General features: G+C 39.3%; 1 protein-coding gene across 2 annotated transcripts in view; it reads right to left on the reverse strand.

The window, feature by feature from the left end:
- Window positions 1-23,645, reverse strand: part of Trpc7 (transient receptor potential cation channel subfamily C member 7) — a 142,878-nt gene extending 119,233 nt beyond the window's left edge. For both annotated transcript variants that reach the window (XM_033761670.1, XM_010614105.2), the window contains exons 1-2: window positions 23,280-23,645; window positions 15,268-16,045 (exon numbers count right to left, since the gene is read on the reverse strand). In XM_033761670.1, the coding sequence (XP_033617561.1) occupies window positions 15,268-16,045; window positions 23,280-23,281 (780 nt within the window). In that variant the 5' untranslated portion in view covers window positions 23,282-23,645. The remainder of the gene's footprint in view (window positions 1-15,267; window positions 16,046-23,279) is intronic.
- Between the last annotated feature and the right edge of the window lie 527 nt (window positions 23,646-24,172).

Consider the following 24,172-nt stretch of genomic DNA (forward strand, 5'->3'; position numbering starts at 1 on the left):
TGGTACGTCCTGTAGACAGCTCAAAACCTGCTTGTCCCAAACTAAACATATGAGTCTTCATCTAACACCCTAACCTGATCTTCAGCAAAGAGTGTCCCCATCTGCTCAGCCTCCAGATCTGGAAACTCTGGGTTCCTTTTCTCTCTGCCAATTATTTACCAAGAATTATAGACTCTCGTCCAATGTATCTCTTCTATCTGAACTCTAACCTTCAAACTCATAGTCATAGTCTTAAGTTAAGTCTTCCTCATTTATTTCCTAGATTTTTGTACTCGCTTCTTTATCAGTTCACTAACAAATGGCCCTTTTTTTTCACCCAGATAATCATCATTTCCTTGGGTAAAACGCTACAAGAGAAAATCAAGCATCTAACACTGGCCCTTTTCCCATAAACCCACTTCTCCTTCAGCAAAATGTGTCCCTTACATATATTAACCCTCTCTATGCTGCTGCACAAACTCATTTTTCTGCCTGTGCGCCTTCCTTTCCTTTCTCCATTTGTCAAACTTTTTCTCATCATTCAAGAACCACTCAAAATATCACTTCTTCTGGGAAGCCTTCTCTCAAATTCCAGACAGTTTGTTGCTCCTTCTGTGTTCTGAGTAAGCATTTTGCTCATATCCTGCTATGCTGTAGTGATCTTGTCACCCTCCAGCTTCTCCCTTGTTTTAATGACAGGGCCTGGAGGACACTCCTACTCATATCCCTAGTACCTAGCACAGGATTTGGCACATGGAAAGAAGATTACCTTCTGCTGACATTTTAACCACGCTCAATTTGTTTTCTTATCTACAAGAGAGGGAAAGTAACCTCTTCTTAGATCTTAATTTAGATGTTGTTTAATACTAGAGAAGTAAGGGGTTATTAAGAGGTGACTTAGTGTAAGCACTTGGCTTTATGAATTAGGAATATGAGCTACAGAGCAGTAAAATGAATCAGCCGAAGTCACACAGCAGTTCCTGGCTGAGTCTGGGTTTCCTGACTCAATGCCTTTTCACTCTGTCTGTTTTTGGAGTCTTCCCTGTCAAGGCTCCATCCTAGTATTGCTCCCCAGGATCTTTAAAAAAAATTTTTTTATGATGCCACATCACTTGTGACATATATCATGTTCTGGGAAGAGTTTTGACCCCAAGGTTCCAGGTTACTTCGGTTCCTGAGTGAATCCTCCTCAAATATTTGCAGGAAATATTTGGGTAAAGAACAGATCCAACACTGTGATTAAAATCTGGTTTCCAAAATTGCGGTCTTAGAGGAGATACTATTTAGAGGAACAAATTCTGGCTCATGATTTTTTTCAGCCTAATTTAAATATTTTTGTTTCTTCTTGAACATTCTCTGGAGCTCATTTCATGCTTATATTAAAATATCTTTTATATACATAAAACATCATATTTCTGATGTGCTGTGGGAAAGCACTGGATGAATTCCTTGCAGCATGAACTTCAAATAAAATTAATGATCATTGTCAGAGAAGAGAAACTGTCACCAGAAAGATTCTTGGTCCAGTGCTCCTTAAGTGAGATGGAGAAAGGCCCAAACTATTGTTTTTAAAGAATGTGCAGTTTAAACTGGAGAGGGCTGTTAACAGACAAAGCATTAATCCTCATCATACAAAAGGCTGTCAGCTGCATAATACTTCTCCCAAGAATGAAAACAGGAGCTCTGACCTCCCATATCTAAGCAACTGCATTATGAATAATGAACATTGTGTTGAAATCATATACAACTTTATTTTATTTAATTATTTGGATGGTACTAGGGCTGAATTCAGGACCTTGTACATGCTAGGCAAATGCTCTACACTGAGTTATAGCTCTGTACTTAAGGATATTGTCTTGAGGGGGAGAGAACAGAGAAGAGGTAAGGGGAGAAAGGAGTAGGGGAAGAAGGGAGGGAAGGAAAGAGGGAGGAGAAAGGAGAAGGAAGGAGGAGGGGAGCAAAGAGAGAAGCAAGCAAATGCACATAATTACTTAGCATTTCAGTGTCGCCCTTCTGGATTTTCAAAGCATTTGTTGATCAATAATTAACAGTCCTGCTCTGGAACTCAGAAAAATAGATTATTGTTATTATTAATTCCACACTGTAGGTATGGAAAATAGATCACAGTAATATAGAAGTTGATCATGCTACTAAGCATTTGGTTAGCTCTTTTCTAGCGGAGAACTGGTAGTATTAAGAAAATTTTAGCCTCAACAGTTCTTGAATGAGTGTTACTTTGAATGAGGACTAGGTGTGCAATTTTAGTTTACTGGATCTTACAGCCCACTGCCTTTACTGTGACCAGAGCTTGCTCCTATCCCTGTTGGCCATGAAGAGTCGCAAAGAGTATAGAAGGTGCTACCCCACATGATCAATTTAATTGAAAGCAGGTGGAAAAATGCATTGTTCAGGCTGTATATATTTTGGAGAGGAGCTCTTTCCAGCACATTTGCAGAGTATTTAGTTCAGAGTTCCTTATTCCTACATTATGTTTGAGACTGTGACATCTATAGTGGATACTAATCACATAGTTTGTAAGTAGAAAGGAGAGACATACTTAGTTCATCAATACCAAGAGATTTCTGGCTTGTTATATATGAATAATGGAGACTTTTTTTTACTTTTTAGTCAAATTCAAGTCTCACTTTTCTTGATTGGCATTAAACGGGACTCTATCTTGAATACAGGGGCTACAATGGCATTTGCTGTTAAGAGAAGAACCACAAGTTGTTACCAATGGGCATCCTAAAAAACAAACATTAAAATAATCACCCCCCACCAAAAGACAAAAAACACAAACAAAAAAAAAAAACAAAACCCCCAAAACCCTTTAAAAATGAACTGACAAACAAACAAAACAAAACAAAACAAAAAAACCCTTTAAAAATGAACTGAATGTGGCTTGTGATTTCCTGTCTGAAGTTTATGGATAAAAATATCTGTGAAAAAAAAACAAAACCCCCAAAACCCTTTAAAAATGAACTGACAAACAAACAAAACAAAACAAAACAAAAAAACCCTTTAAAAATGAACTGAATGTGGCTTGTGATTTCCTGTCTGAAGTTTATGGATAAAAATATCTGTGATGGTTAGTCTTGTCAAATTGCTTGGCTTGAAAGATGCCTCAGAGATTAGGGAAGCATGCTTCTTGGATATGTCTGGGTGGGCCACAGGAATGGGACCTTAGGGACAATATCTATCTTTGGCCCCCTTCTTTCTGGTGCTCTTCTCCTGCTCTCTGCTTCTCAGATTCTGTAAATTGAGCAGCTTTTCCTTTGCCACACCCTCCCACCATCAGGTTTCTGCCTTGGAGCCAGCATACCAGGGTCTGAACCTCTAAACATGAGCCAAAATAATCCTTTACTTTTATAAGTTGTAAGTATCAGATATTTTGTCCCAGCAATGGGAAAACTGACCAATACAATACATAGCTGGGGTTTGATGAGCAAATGAGGAATCACTTCCACTGCTATCTTCTTTTGCTTGATTAAGTTTCCTTTATTAACACTTTCTCAGAACACCTTTCCCCCATAGACTTGACCCTGCCTTAGTACCCGGGCCTACTCCACACCCTACTAGGCCACAGAAGTGCTCAAGGCTGGAAAGTTGTTGATTATTAGAGATTTAGATTTATTGATTGTGATGTTAACATTTTTTGGGAACTGATTTTTTGTCAAGTATTTACATAAAGAGGGTGAAAAAATTGTTTATGCAGTCTTGTCATGATTGTAAAAGACAAGCATATATATATTATATACTAATAGATATATTATACACACACACACACACACACACACACACACACACATATATATATATATATATATATAATTCAACAACTGGATCTCTGTATTTAGTAATGAGTCATAAAACAAAGTCCTAGGAATGAAATGTGGAGGAGTGTATGGAATAATAGAATACCAGAATACAATAGTAAGCTTAGAAATATGAAATGTGTAGTTAGGAAATGGTAAATGGTAAAATGGCATCACAGATGAGTGAAGAAAACTTAGATTATTCAGTAGATTATGCTGGGAAACCAACCATATGGAGAAAAACACAACCTGTGAGGAAACTATTCTACATAAAAAAGAAAACTCTAGTTTAAAGGCTTAAACATGACCGGTAAGTCTCTCAGTCTCTCAAAGAAATAGAAGAAAAAATAGATGTAATAGAGGAGACTACCTTTGTGTCACTGGAGGGAAAAGGAATTGTTTTCAATAAAATTAAACACATAAATCATTTCAAAAATTAGACTTTTCTACAAAGGGTAACATAGGCATGTTTTACAGATGTTAGGGCTCAGAAGATATCACCTCCAAGTGCTTTGAGTTGAAGGAGATTAGGAGGACCTCAAAAGTAAGCAGATTACTCTCACCTTCCTCTCCATTTCTGTGGGAGAGCTGGCCATAAAGAAATTCTCTGACCTACCTCCCCAGAAAATAGTCCATAGACCCTCATTCCAGAGGGGTTCTACCTATACCCAGAGAAAGGAATGATGAATAGAGAGGCCTGAATGGATCTGGACAGGCCTTACTGATTTTCTTCTCTTTGTCTGCTACCATTAGAGCAAACCTCTTTATCCAATCATGGCTCTTTGTTCTTCACTGAACCTAAGTATAAAAAGAGAGCATTTCTCCTGGGTCTTTGGGTCTTGATTTCTGAAGGCTCTTGAGTCATATAAAACTTCTGAAATACATTTTACATGCTTTTCTCTTATTAACCTGTCTTTTATTATAAGGATGTCAGCCATGTCCCTTGTGGTAAATCAAAAAGATATTGTACCCTTTTCACCCCTACACAGATAAGTGGCAGACTGGGAGAAGACATTTGCATTGCCTGAAATAGGCAAGGACCTATTATTTAGAATATATAAGGTATTCTTGCAAGAAAACATTTTTAAAAATACCCTAAGACAGAAATCCCATTTAAAAAGCTGGTGAAGGTTGGATTAGAAGAGACAATTTACAGAAAGGAGAAAGTCGTAGCTAAGCAGTATATGAAGTGCTCAGCCTCTCTGGCCATTGGAAAAACTCAAAAAGACTTTGCATTCCTCCTGGTGAGCATTAGAAAGCAGTGTAATAACCAATGCTGACAGCATGTGGCAAACCAAAGGTCCCCAGGGAACCTAGACTAGGGCGGGACTTCCGGAAGCAAGCTGCTGTGTTCAGTTAACTCTGGACATTCCTGCGAGGGTCTGCCACACCTTAAACAGGTCTGTGAGGGGTACAGGCATATCCTGTGCAGCCTCCTTTCTGAGAACAAGAAGAGGCAATCGAGGTGGCTATCACTATGGGAATGAATGAGTAAAAGATACTAGGTGCAGAAAAGGGATCCTAGATGGTGACTAGAAGTAATGAGCTAAATTTATAGATAGCAACACAGTGACAACATAGAAAAACGTGTTGAATGAGAATAAGAAAGACCATACTTTTATACTATAATCCCCTGTATATAATTTATGAACACTCACAAATCAGAAATACATCTTTCCATAGTTTCTATTGGGATGTAAATTCCACACAGGATTTTGATGGTTCTTAAGTATGCTTAAAGATTTGAATTTCGAGAACATTGAATTTCGAGGACACAAAGGATATATTTATTTTTTTAAAGGATATTTTTTAATTGAAGGATATTTACATATCTATGTACCTATATATCGAAATAGATATATTTTTTGGTGGGAGAGGAGAGAAAACAAAAATATTGTGGTAATGCTCTATCATTTGAATCCTTCACATTTTCTACTTGGGAGTAGTGGAAACATACCAAACTAGAGTTATTCATAGATGTTGGGATAGATGCTGACCTTTCAGTTTCCTCTGCTATAATGAGTAGTATTTTATTATCCTCAAATCAACACTTACAAAGGTCTTTTTTATACTTGAGAGGGGAAGTGTCCCCATGTTTCCCCCAACTGCTTTTGTCAGATGTTTGCCTACCCTTCCTCTCCCAAACACCGTCTCCCTGTACACACATATTTTTATGGAATTCTTGTATCTTTGACTTTGACGATGCCTTAGTTAACCAGAAGCATCAACAGTCTCTCCCTTTCCCTTCAGACCGACCATCTAGTTTAGGATTGTTTTGTGCTTCCCAGAATAACTTCCTTTTGGCCTCTACCTTTCTGTACTCTGAAAGTCCATCTGGATTCTCGTTCTCAGTCTTCTTCATTGCATCTCAAGCTGGTACTTTTTCCATTGTTCTGGGTTGAACAGCGCCACCCTAATGTATGTCCTTCCTGGAACTTCAGAATGTGACCAGAATCCTTATTAGATGAGAAGAGATATGGAAATGTCTATGCATAGATAAATTACATGACAACATTGGCAGAGATCGAGTGATTCACTGACAAACCAAGGATTGGTAGTAACTACCAGAAATTAGAAAAAAGCAAGGAAGGATTCTGTCTGAGAGCTTTCAGAGAGAGAGAGAGAGAGAGAGAGAGAGAGAGAGAGAGAGAGAGAGAGAGAGAATGGCCCTGTTACCATCATGATCTTGGGCTTCCAGCCCTTAGTATTGTGATACAATAAAATTCTGTTGTTTTAAACCACTAAGTTTTGGGTATTTGTGACCATTAGCAATCCAATTCACCTGGCCAGATTCAAGTGGATATTCACTAAGAAGGATTTTAGATCACTAGAAAGGCCTTGCCTATACTCTGTCTCCTCTTGGCCTGCTGTCTTAGCATCCAAAGGCTCAAGGAGGGAAGGAGGAAGAAGAAAATGGAGAGATCCATTCCATGCCTCATTTATGCTAAAACAAGTTCCCTGTTTAACATAAACAAGATATAAGATCCTTTTAATGAACAATTTCCTTGCTCCAGAAAGCCAGCAGAGGAATAAAGGTGTCTTCAGAGTCTGGAAAATGCAATGGAAAGATTAATGTCCAATAAGATCTTTTCTATGCTGGGATTATCACTTCTGAACCCTCTTTTCAATACCTTCACCCTTCCAGTGCTTTGAAGTGAACAGTTTGGCCAGGCCTGGAATATAACCTCTCCTATCTCCAAATGTTGAGGTGGTAAACTGGAATCTATATCACCCTTCTGCACTGTTTGTACTGCACTGAGCTGCTTCTGCCTTGGAGGAGAAATTAAATAGCTGTCTCTATTCTGCTTTCTCACCCTGTTCCTCTTCACTGCCTGCATCGCTGTGAACATTGAGAGATCCAGAGATAGGAGAAGCAGGGTCTTGGGAAGCTCATAGTGAGAATGCTATCTACGTGGCTGTCACATTCTCTGTACTACGACTTCCATGTACAGGTCTTGCTGCATGCATGCACCATTCACTCCCCTTCTAGAGAGGGTCTTGGCTTCTTAGGGCAATCTTCAACTCCTCCCATTTTTGTCTTCTCCAGTCCCTTTTCTACATCAGACAGATTGCATCTTTCCAAACTGCAGATATGAGTCACGCACACCTGCTGCAAATTTCCAGTGGGTTACAATGAAGGCCAATTTTTACATTGCCACTGGTGGTTAAGACCATGGCAGAGGGCTCATCAGCACCCCACCATTGGCCTCTTCTCCCTTCTCCTCCGTATAACAGAGCGATGCTGAGGCACTCACAATTCTTTGGCCTCTTTATCCTCTCTGTATTGGGCTATTTCATTTAGTTTTTCTCTGCCTGGAACCCTCTTTCTTACTCCTTTGTTATCTGTTTATCTCTTTTATAGCCTTGGATTTCAGATAAACATTCCCTTCGAGAAATCATTGCGTGCTTGTTGCACACATACATACAGTCAGTTACCTCATTAAGTACCAATTTAGTACATTGCAAACTGCATTTATGATTTCTAATGCTGTGTTTATGGTTATGTGTAGATTGTCTGTTGCCTTCACTAGACAATACATTTCTTGAGAGTAGGAAGTTTATCTTGTTCATCATTTATCTCAACACCTAGCTCAGAGCCTTGCTCAGACTGGAGGCCTAATAGATATTTGTTGCATGAATGTTGGTTTTTCAGATACCTGTGTGGCTAGGGCTCATCTAGTTCTGGTATGCTGTGAATCTAAAGACTCTGTTAGTCTCCTACCATCCTGACATATATTTTCCACATTTACTCCGATTATGAATTTATTGCTAACAAGTATATGCCTCCGTGCAGCACATTCAGTTAATGGTACTACTCTACCATAATTAATTTATATAGCATTTGATTTATTTCTTTTTCCCCAAAGAAAAATCCTTGCATTTCCATTTGATTTAATTTATGCTACTACTCATTGGCCAATTTTCTCAAAGAACAGTCTCCATTTTCTCTATGTCTCTGATATTTCAAGCTGATGGTTGCAGTTGTATAGGAAATGATGCTTTTCTTCTTTCTGTGTGTGTAGTGACGAATCTTTTCTATGGAGATAATTTTCAAAAAATAATCTCTGTCTGTATTTGGCAAGAGCTCTTCCAGCCCATTCTCTCCCTCCTCTTTCACTTCTATGTCTTTCCAGCACATGCCACTCCTTTTCACAATATTTTACTGGTAGTCTTAGCTTATTTGGTTTCAGGGGTCTGCATTTTTTCCAACTGAGAAATAAAACCGTGGCCTATTTTTAACCATAAAACTCACACAGGCAGCCTAGATTTTTTCTTACCCTGGAAAGACCGGCAGAGGGAATGGACAACTTAGAGAAAAACAGGAAAACATCCTGAATACAGGAGATGCTGAAATTTAAGCTGTGTTTACTGGGAGAAAAAGTTGTGGTATTAAGAATCCGGTGAGCCGGGATTTAGCTCAGCAGTTTGGTGGCCTGTCTCACAAGCGCAAGGACCCAAGTTCGAGCCCTGGTACCAAAAAAAAAAAAAAAAAAAAAAATCTCGTGGGTTTGGAAACCCAAAAGGAAACTCCACTGAGCCTTCTGATGAAAAATTACTAGTGCTCATTATATGGCAAGTTCTCCACAAAGTTTTATATTTTTTATCTCACTTAATCCTCACCAACATCTCAAGTGTTAATTATTCATAAATTCATTCACCAACTCATTTATTTATTAATAAGCTAATATTTACCGAGTCCCTAATATGTTCCAGGATATTTTTGAGTTGAATTGGGTGAGGTGTGCAGTGTTCTTAGCGACTTGATAAATCATTGTTACTTACACAGCTGAGCAGATTAGCGTAAGAGAAAACATGTGAAGAAATAATCTGAAGTGATTGAAGTATCTGATCCCTCCCTCCCATCCTCCAAGTTTTGAATAAGGAAATTAACTTCCAATAGATGCCCAAGACTCCATGATTAGGAGGTAATGGAACCCAGGTCAGTCTGATTGCAGGCCCAAGCTCTTTGTTCTCTACTCTCCAGCCTCAAGAAAATGAAGCAAGGCTGTACTGGGTGCTCACTAAAGCTTGGCCCTTGCCTATGTCCTCTTTTAGCAAAACAATATCCTTTATCTCATCTGAATGCCCACAGCCCAACATATCATATCTCCCTGTATTTCTGAGGCTGCTACTCTTTGGCACAGGCCTCAAAGAGCAACGCCATCTATTTTTAGACTGTATTTGTGAGCCAATGAAAAACTATCATTAAAGGACACGTTAATCAGTTTATTTTCCAGTAATGACTCATTAATGAAAGCTCTGGTGAAAGTGCTCCTCCAGATACTTAGGCAGTAAAATAGAAGAAGACAAAGCTACCTTGGGCACCATCACATCTGTCCCCTTTTCCTGGGACATGCCAATCCCTGGATCATATTCTCAAGCATAGGGCCTGTGATCACACCTCATACTCTGACTGCACCTCACTTGGGTATCCTTGGCCGCACCTCATCTGTGTGTATCTAGTGAGGGACAGGCTCATCAGCTCATTGCTAATGCCTGTGAGCTTTCCCTCCTCTGCTCACTGTGTGCACTGTCTGATGTTCAAGTTCAGGGTAGAATAACACAGTTAGATCCCTGAGGATATGTTCTGAGGACTTTTTTTTTGCCACATTCTTTTATACACACACACACACACACACACACACAAAACACATGCATACAATAGTTCTCATTTAATTCCTGCAGCATTGCAGTTTAAAGATATTTTCTCAATGCGAAACAGTTTTCAAATAATCTTTTGAATATATTTCTTTTAAACAGTAGCAGAGTTTTATTAAGGGCAGAAAAAGAAACAGGCCTTGTAGAATGAGTGTGGGCTAAGTAAAAGTAGGAAAAGAAGTTAACCCTACAGCGTGAGAACAGGCCACCATGCAAGATGGTACACTGTGGCCTCTTCTGTATGTTAAGCAAGCATTTGTTTATACTACTAGCCAAGCTTTCAAACTTCAAGGAAATGTATTTTCCTAAGACCTTGGTCTATAAAATGTAAAAATCCTAAAACTCTTCAAAGCATGTGAGAAACCGGTATAAACACTAAAGGCAGGGGCACCAGGCTTATTCAGCCTCAGGTACTGCCTCTGGCCCAGGCTGGGCCTTTACACAGGTTCCTGTCTCTCTGGCTCCAGTTGCCTAGAGTTCATAGGTACTCTGAGCTTTCAGTACCACAATGCTAAGGCACTTCTCTTCCTTTCCTTTTCCCTGCCCCCTCTTCCTTTTCCATAAGTTTGCAAGCAGATTACAAACTGCCATTGCAACATCTTTACCTTCCACAATGGGAGCGCACTAGAATCATAGCAGGTGGCAAATTGGTCTGGTTTATCATTATTTGCATTTTTAATTTGTGGTATTTTAGGCCTAGAGAGTTTTTTTATGCATCTTAAAATGACAGCATAAACATCAATACATAATTCATCATCTATTTTTCATAATATATGTGGTTAACATCCATTGATAAGCAGAGAGATCATTAGCACTTTAAACAGGATAAGTTACAGCTTTAGCCTTCTTGCTCCCTACTCTTCCCCTCTGAGCTTTATAAGAATAAATCGCTGTGAGTGAAGCAAAACACACAGCCTCCATACTGATGTGTCAGCAGGCAGAGCTCTCTCAGTATCAGCTTTGTTAGACTTGAGTAGGACCAAATGTTAACTGAGATGCACTGTTTCCGGGGAATTCCACAGTTCCCTGATTGGGAACACTGGCTGCTTTTAAATTGAAGCCAAATGTGAGAGAGTAAGAGGGATTCCTGCACTCCATCCTGCTGTCTTTCTTGCTAAAACCTTAAACCTCACTCCGAAATATTTCCTTGTCATTTTTCCTTCCCCACACCTCCACCCCTGTTTTGCTAGGCCTTGCTTCCACTGTAAGCCCGAATGGAGGAAGGATTAACTTTTAATCATTTTGACAAACGGATAACCAACATTCATAGACAAACTGACCAGGAATTTGACTAGGACAATACCAGCAAAATAAAGGCAATTTTATCAGAAGGATGACGAGAAAGCCAAGCAGACTAATTGAGGAGAGCTACAGAGACCTCATAATGTTCTTAGTGGCATAAACTATAAGCTAATTGAAAGAGACAAATTATTTTTACTTGCTACTCCATGTTCTACACAGAGAGCCTATTCCACCAGAAAAAAGCACCTCTGAATAGCCCAGCTTTCACCAGGTTTTCTTTCTGTCTTCTACTGCATAGGTAAACCCCTTAACCGAAATGTCAACTGTTGGCAGTGTTCCTAATCCTCATTTCAGGAAGACTAAGAAAACATACTTTGCCTTACATACACCATATAGTGCAGTACATGATCAGTTCTCTATTATTTAGTGTGTGGGCTGTATCCCCACAGTCAGCTTGTAGTCTTTTTTTCAAACCTTCCATTTTACCAAGTCCATCGATGCTTCTATTAAATACATAAGCATTGGAAGTATAAACCACAGATAAAGTTAATCACTTGCTCAGCTGAGGTGATTTTATCATTTTAGGCATTCTTCATTAGCTTCATCAGCTATTTCTGGAATGCTTACTACTTTACTGGGTACTATTCAGGGTGCTGGCAAATTCTCAGTGACCACAGGGAATTTTAATAACTTTCTTGCCCAAGATTAAGAGACATAAGAAAAGTTTTGGAAAGCCATATAATAATTTCCCCACCAAAAATAATGGCATCTGACTCCAGCTGCGGTTTCCTGGAGACTTTGACATTAGCAGTAGTTCTTGTTAATGATGGGACTCTTTTCTGGTAATAAATTAAAACAGCTCCAAAAAAAAACAGCCTGGCAATTGAGCTCAGACTTCTCATAGATGATACTTCCTAGTCAAGGAAGAGTCACTCTAGGATGAATGTTTTAGAGAGGGTGGATGATGACATATGACATATTCCCAGTGAGACCTTGGTAGCTTTTTATGTAATTGATGACATTGAGTTGTCCCCATACCATGTGGCTACCAGCAGTAACATATGGTGCCTTGAAAGCAGAACAGACTCATTTGGAGTGCATTTTAGAACACATCCACTTACTCTTTATTCTTTTATTACAGTTTGACTTCTTTCCTGCTAACCTGTTCTCTGACAAGATTTATGTCAGGAATGTACATGCAAGGATAGTTGAATAAGTAATAAAGCTCTAAAGGAACAGTTATTTTAATTTATAATGTACCATTTGTCAACAATTTGAAAGACATTATTTCAAACAAAGGTAACTAGGGGGATGTTAATAGCCAGCAAATGTATTTATTCTAGCTCTTATTCTGAGTAAGTTGCTGCATTGCAGAAAGGATTTGTCATCCTGTTAGCAGTGCTCTTAATTGTCCACAATTTTTGTAATTTACATTTTAAACCAAAATATCATAGTAGATGCTTTCAACAAGCTTCCAATTTTAGATATTATGTATACTAAAATATTCCAGACTTTGGGTTTTAGTAAAAGAAACAAATGGCTCAGATGTATTTCCAAATGTTAGTCTAGTAGCATTTCATTTTGTCTGGCATGCTCCCAGATGTGAGATAAATAGAGAATCATGTGATTATCCAGATAATCCAGTCCAAAAATCATTTTTTGCTTGGCTTTTTTCCCCATGGCCAGAAATATTTGAATTACTTGGTTATGCTATTCCTTTCATATAGCCTTACAGAACTGGTCTGGAGGTAGGGGAATAAGCAAAGTTCCACCATCCCTTCCATAGAGGACATCTGTGGTCTCTATGTGAGTAGATAAGGGTTACTGTACAAAAACAAGTTAAGAAGAGACAGTAGCTATATTTCTTAGGAGATTCTTTGGGTAATCTTGATCTGCATCCACTAAATTGTCTGGACAATGCAGGTATTATGAAAGTGGCTCCAAGTCAGTGGTTCAAGTTGGGGGAACAGATGGAATAAAATGAGCTTAATTATAGAACTCTTTATTCACATCTTGTGGTGCCTGCAAACTTCAGTTGGCCTAGCCTATCTATCCCAGGATTGTAGGACAAATTTGTTCTTATAGAGAGGCTTCCATGGCCTCATGTATGCATAACTAAATTGCCCTTCTCTTTCATCCCACTGACCAGTCTCTGTACAAATCTTCCAGCTCATCTACATACCAAATGCATTTCCCAAGTTTTACCTTTCACCACTTTAGTTCCTTAACCACAAACTTTCGGTGGTTCTCATGTTTCTCCAGGACAATATTCAAAATTTGGGGTCCTCTGAGATCTTTGCCCAATTCATCTCTTCAGCATTTCTCTTGTGTCCCCCCACAGGAAGTCTGTGTTCTAGTAATTTGAAACTTGTTATTGGCTTCCTCCCCTCTGAGCTTTTCTGGGTCTTATCTCTGTCTCTGTCTCTGTCTCTCTCTCTCTCTCTCTCTCTCTCTCTCTCTCTCTCTCTCTCTCTTTCTCTCTCTCTCTCTTTGAGATAGGGTTTCACTATGTATCCTGGCTAGTCTTAAACTCCTGCCAATCTTGCCTTAGCCTCCAGAGTACTAGGATTATAGGCCCATCTGGGCCTTTTCTTTTCTTGACTCATCCAAATGCGTTCAAATACCTTGCTTTCCCCCTTGACTCCTGAGTTAGGCCTAACCTCATTCCATCTCTGTCTTCTAGACCTCACCACCAATATGGCCTAGTGGAACCTCCTCTGCTGATGGAACCAATCCTTGGTCACCTACTTGTATCTTATGCAGAGACCTCTCTTGCACTGAAATATTGTTTGCATAGTGAAATTTTCTCCCAAAGGAAACATCTTTTCTTGGCTTAAGTGCCAATCCCTTGTTGATACCTCTTCATATATTTCATGGCATCTAGCAGATATGACTGATTAAATGACAGGATGAGACCTAATGAGCCCAACAGTAGTTCCTACTCTTCTAGTTACACTTTCTCCAGTGAGGTGTTCCTTTATCATTCAGAAAAGGGTCAGTAAAACTCTGAGAAGCTCAATACATGACCAAGGCCTCTGGAACTTTTTGCTTGGTGTGCTGAGTTGGCTGTGGGATCTGAGTGTATGGAACAATAGTGTTACTACCTACTAGCTGTCTGCTCCCTCTATCTCTGTGTGCTCATAAACAATGGGAATAATAATATCCATGCCATTTGGTTGTTGAGGAGGATTAAATAAGATCACATGAGTAAAGCAATCTGTGCATATAATACATGCCTCTTAAGTGCTTGTTCTTGTTATTAAACATCACATCAAAAGAATTTCTTAACATTAGGTCCCAGTCTTTGATTTCAGGGGCAGTGTCAGTTACAGTAAAGCACAAGATTGCCCTTGAATAATGGACTTTGGAAATAGGTCTCCAACCTCTAGGATGTCCTGATAGGTGGAGGTGTTCTGGGGTGGCTGAGTCTCAGGACTTTGTCTTGGGGTCTTTTGATGCACTGACAAACTCAACTCTACAAAATTAGTCTTATTTTTCTTTTTGTGCGTCTCCTCCACAGGCCATTGATAAGACTATAACCATAGCTTAGTGGGTTTACGAAAGGGTGCCCCAAAGCTTTTTTTGTCATCTGACTCAGACTGACACTAAGATCAACACAGCCCTGGATGGGGTAGAGATATGAACCATGAGGGTGAAATGATCAGGGAGTCTAAACCCCACAGAGAGTCTCAGCTGCAGACTAGGCAATATCCTCAGGCTGTTAGGTATCCCAGACATTTCTGCTCTCCCTGGGGCAGAGCTGAGGTCTACAACATCATGCTGCCTGCAGTTTGCTTGTCTTTTACCACATGGATCTGTGAAGATCATCTCTTTACCTCATTTATGTAGTTTAAAATATTCAACCCAGTGGGCCGCCTTTCCCTCGGGCCTACCTGTGACACAGATGAGATGTGTCAGCCTTCTCGGCTGTTAGCTAGAATAGCAAGGCCAATTAGTTCCCACCCTTATCTTAAATTGAAAGACAATTTTGCTACTGGACATTTTGCTACTGGACACACGTGAAGGAGCCCACCGGGCAAACCACCTGCAGGGTGGTGAGTGGGAGAATTACCTTGAATTCAGTCTCAATGTTGGCTAGTCTGGCTAACTCGTTGCTTAGCTCCAGTGCGGTGAGGACAGGGTCTTCGCTGGACAGCGACAGGTAAGCAGCACTTGCCAGTCCTTTGTAGGCATTCATGCGGGAGCGCGAGTGGCTGAAGGAGTCTTTTCGCTGCTTCTCCGTGCACTCAGCACACTTGCAGAAGTAGTCATGGGGCCGCTCTATGCGGGCGCCCTTGAGCAACAGGATGTGCACGATCTCATACTCCTGACAGTGGGCCGCCAGGATGATGGGCGTGATATCGTGGGAGAAGCGGGTGCCATCCTCGTCATAGGCATAGAAATCGTCATCTCGCAGCTCCTGCTCCAGCGGGCTGAGCGTCAGGCGCTGGCCCTGTGCAAAGGCCGGGTGGTTGAGGATGGCTTCCACGATGCGCACGTAGCCCTTACTGATGGCCAGCAGCAGGGCGTCCCCCACCCGCGCCAGGTTCTCTTTCTTGAGCAGCAGCTCGGTGACCTCCAGGTGTTCATTGCCCACAGCCAGCTGCAGCGCGTTCTGCCCCATGTAGTCCACGCAGTTGAAGTTGAGGGTTTTGGATTCCTCCAGCATCTTCCTGACCACCGGGATGTTGCCATACTCAGCTGAGTCCAGGAAGCGCTCTTCCTCGGGAGTCAGGCTAGTGCCCTTCTCGTTGAACATGTAGGCCGGGCCCCGGATGGCCTGACGGCGGCCCTTCTCTCTTAAAGTTGTGTGCCGGCGTTGCATGTTTTTGAAGGTGCTGCTCCCCAACCTGTAGAATAACAACGCGACAGTGTTCACTTTCTCAGAGGCCCGAGGACTCCTTAGAGTCAAAACAAACAATTACTGAAATTAAAAAATATCACCACTGGAACCTTATGACAAATTATGAAGTCTTATTAGAAATCATTGCCTTTATCACTGACATGAATACAAATTGGATTGCCTGAACTATTCTTTCCAATGGAGAAATCCTGCGTTATCCAGACTGTGTAGCCCTGAGGTTGAGGAGTGGTGGGCCCCAGAGCTGAAAAGTGGGTTGAGCTGGTGTGTGCTAGGAGGTGGAGTGAAGGGTGTAGGCTAGGGTATGGCTGAAAGATGCAAGGGCTGTGGGTTTTATGTAAAGTTAAGCAAGTTGCTCCCCGCTTCTGCAGTTGTTTTCTTATCTTCACAATATGGATAACTTTTTGTGTGTTGTAGCATCCATCAATGGGGAAGATTAAATAAAGTAACTAGGATGCTAAAACTACTTTTTATTTGTTTTATTCTTTCCCTTTCTGTCTCTTGTTGTTCCTGCCTTCCATGAACCATGCCACAGAATTGGCCACCACTGTCACTGCTGCCTTAGGTCCAAAGTCTTCAGTCCTAAGGATTTCTTGCAGTGTGGTAAAACTGCAGTAAAGTATGGCCACGTGGGTCTGATTCTACATTATGTGCTCTTCTTTGTGGGGACTGTGCTTTCTGGTCCCTGTGCACCTTAAATACCTACTAAAAGGCCACAGATAGCAAGAAGCAGGATTGGAGTCATGTTCATGGAACCAGCCCTCCTGAGGGAATTTTTACGATGGAACTTGGATTTTTAGATAGCAGAAGAAATTGGTCAACTTGCATGCTGGATTCACCTCAAACTTGTCTGTCTTTCCCATTGTGGCATAGTGTAGAGGTTAACACAAGTATTATTGCTAATGGTAGCAGTTAACGTTTATTAAGCTCCGGTTATGTGCCAGGTGCTATACATAGAGCTTCACGTATATTAATGCATAAAAGTCTTATATCAAAATGAGGAAGGCATTATTATGATCCTCACATCAGATGAAGATGCTGAGTGGAGGGTGGCTGAAAGGCAGCATTTGAAGTCAGAAAGTTTAGAGCAGAAATTCTGGCTCTGGCATTTGCCAGTCCTGTGACTTTGGAAAAGTTAGAATGAATAACACCTCTGTGCAATTTGAATTAAAGACAGGCTATTCCACTCCTGCTAGCCTTGAGACCCTGAACAGCTACCCATTCCAGATCTCGGAGAACTCTAACTCAGGACCACATACTCCCTAAAGCCTCTACCAACTTGGACTTCTCAAATTCTTCAGATTCCTCAGTTGATCCTGCCTGAATTTTCTATTCTCCTTTCTAGTCTACTCCCACTCATATTATTCAATAATATTACAATGGCTTGAACTTTAACAAGAGAATATCTGTTCTAAAAAAATCAGTATATGGGATTTGTTTTTAACTTTTTCACAGTCCTAGAGAATTATCTCTTGTTACTGATTATGTCTCCATGTATAAAGAATACTCACCATTTCTCTTAAGCCATTTAAAACATAAATAAAAATAATGTAGAGCATAGCTTTTAAACAAAACCTAGTGTTTTGTAAAATAAAAGTTATTGTCAGCCTTGTGAATTTTTGAATTTTGGACTCCTTTTAGTTTTTTGCTCACTTAACCTTTTGACTTGTTCCAATCTCTGTTTTCAGATCCTGTGGGCCTGATCTCTGATATAAAGCAAGGATTAGAGGTCAGAGCTTGATACTCTAATCCTGCCTAGAGCTGAGTCACATTTCCCTTGGGAAAAGCTGCTAAACTTTGTGGTGGAGCTGCTTCTTCATTTGCAAAACATAAAAGGAATAATTATGAGCAACTCCCTCCAAAAGCAACTGTGAGTGATAAATTCTAGCAGAGAGCTCTGCATGCCATTAGGGGAAGAATCTGAACTGTCAACCACTTTTCTAAAGTGCACTTTGATGAAAGATTGCTGTGGAAAAGATCATCAGGATTCAAGTTTATGATCTGCATCTGAGACCATTTTTATCCAAACAATACTGCCGTTCCAGAGAGATAGGTTGTTATTCACGCCAAAGGCAGACCCTAGGCTGGGATTCCCACAGAAATGTTTATAGGAGAGAGAGATTCACAAATAGCATGCAGGCCCTTATTATTACAGATTTTTTTTTTCAGAAGGAGAGGTTTAACTGAGTTGATAGCTAAACATTTACCTCATTAGTATCCCCAAAGGGCCTTGTTTTGGGAAATGCAGTGAACTTTGTTTCAAGGCGTGTCATCTGGGCATACACATACAGAGCTGGAAGTTAAGCTCACAGAAGACTTAATAATTTTTCTAATGAATTAGCCTGTTCTATGATAGGTTTCTACCTTTTAAGAGTACCTATCTGGACATATCCATCACAACTCAACCCCCCAAAAAGCAGTTTCTACTCAAGAGCATGGGAGCCATGTGTCAGGTTTGAAACAGCAGCTGTTCTCCAGGATCAGGCATTGCAGCTCAATTCCACATCAGTTTTCTATTAGAGATCAGTCTAAGAGGGACAATAGTTCAGACAACAAGGTCAAGGGTATCCAACTATTACACAGTAAGAAGCCTTGGGGAGATATATTCAAAGGAAATATAATAACTACTGGGCCAAATCAGAGCAGAGAAGCATTTCACAAGGAACATATAAGTACCCTATTTAAATTCAGAGTCCATATAAATATCACAGACATCATAAATGTCTACAAACTTAAAGGATGTTCATGTGTCATTTGTTAATTTCTTTCATTAACAAAGCAAAGCAAAACAGAACAAAGCAGGCATTAGTATTCTCATCCTCTAGGTGAAGAAACTGAGGTAGGTGAAGTGCAGATACTAACCTGTAGGACAGATAATTTCTGTACAAGAACAGAGTGTCATATAAATCTTTATGTTCCTATTCTGATTATTAAGTGTATGTGTATGTGTGGCTAGTATATGTTAGAAGTTAAATGTCTTTACCAGTTGTCGTGCATTTTTTCCTGAATGACCTTGAAAGCAGACGCTGAGATGTAGCAAGAAATAACTGAGCTCCTCTTTCATATCCTTTAAAATCTCAGTTTTATGATACATTCAAATGCTCAAAAATGGTCAGTTCTGCTCTGGAATATACGTACCCACATGTTATGGGACGTGCTTCTCAGTGTGAGTGCTTCCAACATAAGGTTTCACAGCAGACCCTGCACCATGGTAACAGACACTGACAGAGGGCATTTAACTCACCTTGGGCTTCTTGTTAGCTCCGGCTCCTCCTACCCCAATATCTTCCCAATGAGGTTTTCAAACATGTGTACACTTATGAATTTATTTAGCTACTCTACCTTTGCCATTTAATGTTAACATCACAGACATTCATGTTTTAGCCATACGTATCACATAGGCTGGTAAGAATCTACAAAGAATGATGTAACACAAGTCATTTGGCCATTAGTAGCTGGTGGTCAAAGTTCACACTATGTTGCCGTGCTGGATGCTGGTGATCTTGTTACAATTTTAGGCTCAATTATGAGCTGAAAGATTCTCCCTAAAGTTTAACAGCCATTTGATTACTTTTACTTTAGTATTTTTCTTAAAAATGAAAGGCAAATGCCTTTTTATTTGCATGTTATTGAGGTAATGAGTGATCTAATCCATCAAATACCTCAATTAAGGTACTGTGTTTTTCATTTTCCAGAAATGCATACATTGACATTTGGTGTTATTGAGGAGATGGGTTCCAGTGGAAACAATCATATTTGAGAGAAGGACTGATTATTAAGCTCCCTTTTCATCCCTCAGGTGCTATTTTTATCAAGCTCCTCGCACAGATGCATCAGCCTGTTTCAAGGAAGCCAGATGTGAGTAACCCATGAAAAGTATAAATCTTGCACCTTAAATCCAGCTGCAAGTGAGCATGACCATAGGCCTTTTAGAAACAAGGATTGTGGTTAATTACTGATAAAGAAAAGACCACTTAAAATGTTGTTTTAGAGATATTTTTGTCTTTTATTCCCCTAAAATTGCTACAAGCATCAAAGATCTTTGTGGAAATTATTCAAGCCTAAAACATTCCTGAACAAAACAAAAGTAAAATTCAGGAGTTGGATTAGACACTCAGGAAATCTATCTCTGTTCTATGCCCCTCTCCTAAGTGTACATCTTCTGAGTTCCAGTCCAGAGCAGCAGTGAGGAAATAGTCTAATAATTTGCATTCTTCTTCTAAACCTCAGTTCTCTCCCCAGTGTAAAGGAAGCAATAAAACTCATGTCTCATGTTTCTCATGATAAGTGAAGATTAAATAATGTACACAAAATACCCTGAACATTATACACCTTTATACAAATGTCCATGACAATAATGATCAAAGTCTTACGTATCAATACACTTAAGTACACATTTATTTAAATTGACTCAGATTTCACTCTAAACAGATACACTCAGCTAATTTTAAAAATGACTATGTGCCAGACACTGTGCTGAGTGCTTTATGTGAATCATTGTTTTAAATAAATTATCATATAAGTTTATCCATTTTCCTAAATGACTGCTCAATCATAATGTTTAACATTTATTGCACATTAACCATGTGCTAACTTTCATGCTGAGTACTTTACATGCGTTATCAAGTTTCACAAGCTTCAAGATTATTTAGGTGCTATTATGTTCCCATTCAACAGATGGTGAAATGAGGTTTAAATAGACTAACCATATATCCCAAGCTGTACAACCCATCATTAGGAGTCTGGTCTGCTTGATTTCAAAGCCCTTGCTTGTGACTGGTATGTCACTGCCACCTATTTTCTTTCTGTATTTTGTCTAGAGTTTTTTAGTTGTGATGTTTTTAATTAAAGTGCAGGGTCCTTGAGCGCAAGGGAATTATTCATATGGCATGTGCACCAGGTTCCCGGTAGCTTTGATGGTTAGCACAGGGTCCATGGTCAAATGACTTAGTCAAGTCTTCAGTACTTGATTTGGGGTGGCCGTTTAAGAATACCAATAAATCAGAGATATTAATGCTTATAAGAATTCTTTTTTTAACAGATGCCAGAATCATATAATCTTATAACTACTATTCCTGACAGACAACTTTGTAAATGAAGCATGAATTCCAAAGTAGTATAGGTTTCTAGTTAGTTCTAAAATATGACTTCTAATTTGCAACATGAGGCAGTTAATGTTGAAGGCATGTTAAGTGCCTTGTGTGACTGGGGCAAAGAATGGACACATTTCCATATCCATATGTTACTGAAAAAGTTTTCATACTTCCAAAGACATCTAGTTTTTTTGAAGTGTCATCTTCCTTATTCTGTTGAAATTGCAGTGAGTTAGTGCATTTATTATTTAGTGTCTAGTAAATACTCTAGTGTCATTGAATATTAACTTTATTGTATTTCTCATAATTATATTAATTGTGGACCTAAATATTTAATTTCCTATCTAAGCTAGTGACAATAATATGCTTATACAACATATATATTTTGAATAAAAAAGACACGGAGTTCATATATCTTACCAGTCATTCTACAGAAAGCAGGCAAAATATCCCTCTGCTACTCATTACAGTGTATTAAAATACACTTTTGGAATAATTCTTCTAATGCAGGATAGATTTTCCATTGTATATTGGATAGAAAACTATTATCTAATGCCCATGAATGTTAATAAGTGATTCTATAAGTAATATACTTTTCAAAGAATAGCATCATTTAGAGAAGAGGTTATTCTCTGTATTTTAAAACTATATTATATATTAGTTATCTGAATTTAACTAGAGCTTTCTGTGTGCTTCTATTTCTTCTAATTTTTAAAATCTTTATTTGCCTATTTGGGCGTAGAAAGTTATGAAACTGCATGTCTGTATCTCATTGTGCACATTTCTAGATGAAACAAAAACAAGTTGAGATAGTTACATTTTAAAAGATTTGTCATAGAATAAAATAGATATTTGAAACCTACTGATAGTTTCATTGACTTCTGTTATAAAAGTCTGAAATGATCATCTACCACCAGGAAAGAAATAGAGATCTTTAAATTGTGTAATGAAAATACTGGGAAAGGTAATACGCTGAATATTTATGTAGGGGGAAATGTTGATTGCTTTTACTAAGCAACAGTTCCTTATAGCTCTCTTCCAAGATACCACATGCATTCTGCAATTAGCCTCAGTGAGGATCCACATAGTTCTGATTTTTTTTCTGGGTTAATTACTGCCTAAAGGAGTTAGTCTCCATATCCCAAAGCATAGGAGCAAGTGGTTTTGAAAATAAATGTTTATGAAATTACAAGTTGTGACACAGAACCTTGGTGAGTTGTTAGACACTTGAATCAATGTCACTGTTAAAATTATCTTAGAGAGTGGGTTTTCATCATATCCATAATGAATATTCTAGATTTTATGTGAGTTCATTCATAAATCTGATAAGTATGCCTAGTGCTTCAGAAATAGAATCCACCAGCAGGTGGCATTCTGAGGCAAAAATTCACTGAGTGCCACCAGACAGGGTCAAGCATTATTGCCTTTTTCAAATCTATCCTGAATTCATTAAGTCTTTTAATTACAATTAATAGAAATATCATCTTGGTTGTGCTACTCAATCATACATAAATGAATTTACAACTTCAAACTTAAGGAGGAGACTCTGGTCCAGAGTTTCAAAGCTCATTTCAAAGCTGTACCCAGATCAAATCTCTTTTATTTAAAAGCATATTTGCTATTTTGAAATGGACATCTAAAGGAGTATGTGGCTCAGACCATATTTTAAATTAGAGTAAAATAAAAGAAAAAAACCCAGCCTCTTTCTCACCACCTTTAGTTCTCTTAACAGTGATTATTTATTAAAATGTTGTCTTTCTCCTCCCAACTCTTTATTTGTATAAGGATAAATACAATGATAAAACACCAAATCAGAAAAAGCTCTCAGTAGTGAAAATGGAGATAGAATACACATATTCTCTTCTAGGAATAAAACTGTACTACTCCAGCACAAAAGGACTATGCTACTAGGAGGAGTTGTCTGTTTCTACATGGCGCTGTAAACTTAGTCAGTAAAAGGAAAAAAAAATTCTTATACCAACTCAACACATAAGAAAAATTTCATATCCAGCAATGCACTAAAGAGAAAGGGTTAATACATAAAAGTTCCATATTTTGTGTATCAGGGAGAAAACAACCTCTGTTGGAAAAAAAAAAGATCAGTGTGAAAGACTCATTATAGATACTTACATTGGGAGTAAAATACGCAGGCTTGTCCCTCCTCTAGATGACCGGAGTACGGTGCTGAGTCCCTGAAATCGGGTTCCCCATGGGCGGTAGCCAAGGAGGTGTCGCTCCCCGTGGTGCTGAAGTATAGAGCTGGTCAAAAGAGTGGAGTTTCGATGTTGTGGAAGTGCGCTCCGTTTTTCTTTGTGCTGCTGTGGTGAAAACGCGCCTTTCGTAGCACACTCTCCTTACCGTCCTTTTCCTAATCTGGGGACATTTTTTCCAGAGAATCTGAAGGAGAAGCATCCGTGTGTGAGACTGGCATGCGGCGTGATGGTAGGTTGATACAGTCCCCACCCCCTCTTCCAGACGTAGCTTTGAAAGGAAGAGAGCAACTCTGTCTTTCTACCATAACCTCTCAGGATTTTTACTGGCTCCCTCTTTTTCAGAATAATGCATCACACACACACACACACACACACACACGCACACACACACACAGAGACACCTCAGTTATATAAGGCAATCTGTCTGGCTATTGAGGTAGTATATTCACTGGTTTAAACAAATGAAAAAAAGAGGAATTAACTGAAGCCGGTTTCCTACCTGTTGGGTCTGTGTATTTAAGAGGGAGGGAATGGAGAAGAAAACTAAAATTAAACGAGTTTTAAGAGTGGTTTATTTTAATAAGCTTTAAGGCCACACCCCACTTTGTCTTCTGTGAGTGATGCATTTTCTAACTTTACTGGTTTGCTTTTGAGTTTTAGCATTTGTGTAGGATCAGGTACAGGTTTGGGGCATAGATCAAGTCTGATGACAGTGAAAAGACTAAAAGAACTCTCAATGTAACTTTTCATCTTCTGAAAGGAAAATACCAATGCAAAAATCCATTTTCCTAGTGATCCTTGATCTCACCA

Source organism: Fukomys damarensis, unplaced genomic scaffold (assembly GCF_012274545.1).
Source record: "Fukomys damarensis isolate Sample0158 unplaced genomic scaffold, DMR_v1.0_HiC HiC_scaffold_9, whole genome shotgun sequence".
In the NCBI taxonomy this organism is placed as follows: Eukaryota; Metazoa; Chordata; class Mammalia; order Rodentia; family Bathyergidae; genus Fukomys; species Fukomys damarensis.